This window comes from Papaver somniferum, chromosome 4 (genome assembly GCF_003573695.1).
Source record: "Papaver somniferum cultivar HN1 chromosome 4, ASM357369v1, whole genome shotgun sequence".
NCBI lineage: Eukaryota > Viridiplantae > Streptophyta > Magnoliopsida > Ranunculales > Papaveraceae > Papaver > Papaver somniferum.
This window is the reverse complement of record NC_039361.1, coordinates 37,765,365-37,767,835: the sequence shown is the minus strand read 5'-3', so window position 1 is coordinate 37,767,835 and position 2,471 is coordinate 37,765,365. Positions and strand designations below refer to the sequence as shown.

The 2,471-nt window shown below is 36.4% G+C and overlaps 1 protein-coding gene across 1 annotated transcript; it reads left to right on the top strand.

Annotated features, from left to right (window-relative positions):
• Nucleotides 1-1,413: 1,413 nt before the first annotated feature.
• On the top strand, nucleotides 1,414-2,471 carry LOC113273742 (60S ribosomal protein L32-2-like). The gene is made up of 3 exons (XM_026523366.1): nucleotides 1,414-1,503; nucleotides 2,008-2,189; nucleotides 2,306-2,471. Exons 1-3 carry the CDS (start codon nucleotides 1,414-1,416, stop codon nucleotides 2,433-2,435), a joined length of 402 nt encoding a protein of 133 aa, XP_026379151.1. The 3' UTR covers nucleotides 2,436-2,471.

Sequence of the window (2,471 nt, the reverse complement as noted above, 5' to 3'; positions counted from 1 at the left end):
TCTATGGTGAAATCCAACCTATTCCAAGCTTGGAAAAAGTGTGGAATGTCAAGTCTAACGTATTCCAAGTTGGTGTCATCCACACTTTTTCCAAGCCATGTCCCATGTTTCGTGGAATGGTGCGTGTAATCCAAAAAAACGGTAATCCGACTAGCGTTAAACGATGTCTGAAATATCTTTCTAAAAGGTGAAAAACACTATTACGAATAATGTAAGTCAAGCAAAAAAGTTATTCTTAATCTCAGCCATGGAAATATTTTAGTCAAATACCAATGACCAAATCAAAAGTTATTCTTTTTAGCGTGGAACGATGTTCGAATTAGCGTTTCTATGACTCCATCATAAGACTTGAGCTTCTATGAATAATTCCATATGTTGAGCTGACATGGACTTGAGCTTCTATAAACAATTCCATATGCTGAGCTGGCATAGAAAATGAAAGATATAATTCTTCCATAGGACTTATCTATTGCACTGTTTTAGCCCTTACTTTTCTTACCGTTTTTCTTACCGTAACACCGTTGTTAAAGAAAGCAAATATTTACTGCCCAAACCATTTTCACTTCTTTTGGCATATGAATGAGGATGGGCCGGGTAATGAGAAATTTGTGCTGCAAAGCCGAGAGTCTCAACCCAGCTTGAGACAAACCTAAAAGAAAAAAGTGAACCATCATAAATATCCTGCAACGCGAAACACAGAATACAAATACCCTCCCACACGAAGCATATAAAATCGATAGAAAACCCTAATCTTCTTCTCTTCTTCAAAGGTTTTAGGGTAAGCGATAGAGAGAGGCAGAGTTTCACTCAGAACCGGCGGAAGCAGATACATCTAACTCGTAAGACATTTTTCCTTGTTGAATCTCTTCATATTTCAGCTAATCACATTCAATAATCTCTCGATTTGTTTGTTTTTTTTTACTGATATTTGCTTTTTAGATCTTGATTTCACTAAAAGGAAGCTCATATCTGGTTATCCTAAATCCTGTTTGAAGTTTAATATGCGTTTTTCTTGTTGGGTTTGCTCTAAATATGTGTTTTATCTAAGATTGATTCATCCAAATGATGTTTGATAAGATAGTAGTATCTCTGTAGATATGGTGAAATGTTTTTAGGTTAAAAATCTCCGCAAAATCATGTTTTTATTAAAAAGGGTTATGTTTTCCCTAATCGCTTATATAGCCCATGATTGGTTTTAGGGTTTCATCAGTTTTATTTTCAACTTTGGGGGTTGGGTTTTCTCTTATATGTGATGTAATATGATGGTGGTTACTATGGGGGTGAATAGTTGAATGGTTTCTAGCTAGTGTAGTATGTAGTTGATGATAGATTCTTAATAGAAGCATTTCTGTTGTTTTGATGTTTGGTATAAGCATTTAACTCAAATGTGAATGTTGATTTGTAGGAGGAGCAATGGTAGTTCCTTTGCTTACCGAGAAGATTATCAAGAAGAGGGTCAAGGCTTTCAAGCGGCCACACAGTGACAGATACCACCGTTTTGGGGTATTCTCTCGATTCATTCCTCCTCTTTATAACAACTTTCATTCATGTTACTCTATTTGTTACCTGTGTAATTATGGAGATTTAAGCAATCTGTTTTGCAACAACATGTTTTAATTTTATAATTATAAAATTACACACACATCTTCTGTAAGATCTAGATGGGAATGAAGACTCATGGAACATCCCGCATTGTTTTACAGAAAATATTGTAGTTTGTTGATTTTTTGTAGTAGTTAGTTTGTTGTATTTATGTAGTAGTGCAGTTTGTCCTTCCATTTTAATTGATGACGGATACTTGACACCCTCTGTTAGAATTTACATGCAGTTTGTCCTGTGAACTTAAAATGCTAAAGAATGTAGTTATGCACTGGGACTTTCGTGTTATCACAGCTACTAACTTATGAGAAATGGAGTTTCATTGTTACTGGTGAATGTGTCGAAGTATCATATGTTTCTTTATCTGTTTCAGTCAAATGTGTTGATTGTATTTTGTAACTTTGTCAGGAAAGCTGGAGACGTCCTAAGGGTATTGATTCTCGTGTGAGGCGAAAGTTTAAGGGTGTTACTTTGATGCCCAACATTGGTTACAGTTCAGACAAGAAGACGCGTCACTTCCTACCCAATGGCTTCAAGAAATTTATTGTGCATAATGTCAAGGAGCTCGAATTGTTGATGATGCACAACAGGTAAACTTCCTTCCTTCCATGTAAAGAAGCATTTTAAGTTTCCTCTCCCTGTGCTTGTGTCTCTTGTTCTTCTGTGTGCTATTGGTATTGATTCTTATTTGTCTGCTTTTGTGCAGGACTTACTGTGCCGAGATTGCACACAACATTTCTACAAGAAAGAGGAAGGATATTGTTGAGCGTGCTGCACAGTTGGATGTCTGTCTTGCCAACAAGACAGCTAGGTTGCGCAGCCAGGAAGACGAGTAAATGTGATCAAAGCTGTTTAATAGGGACCTTGTTTAC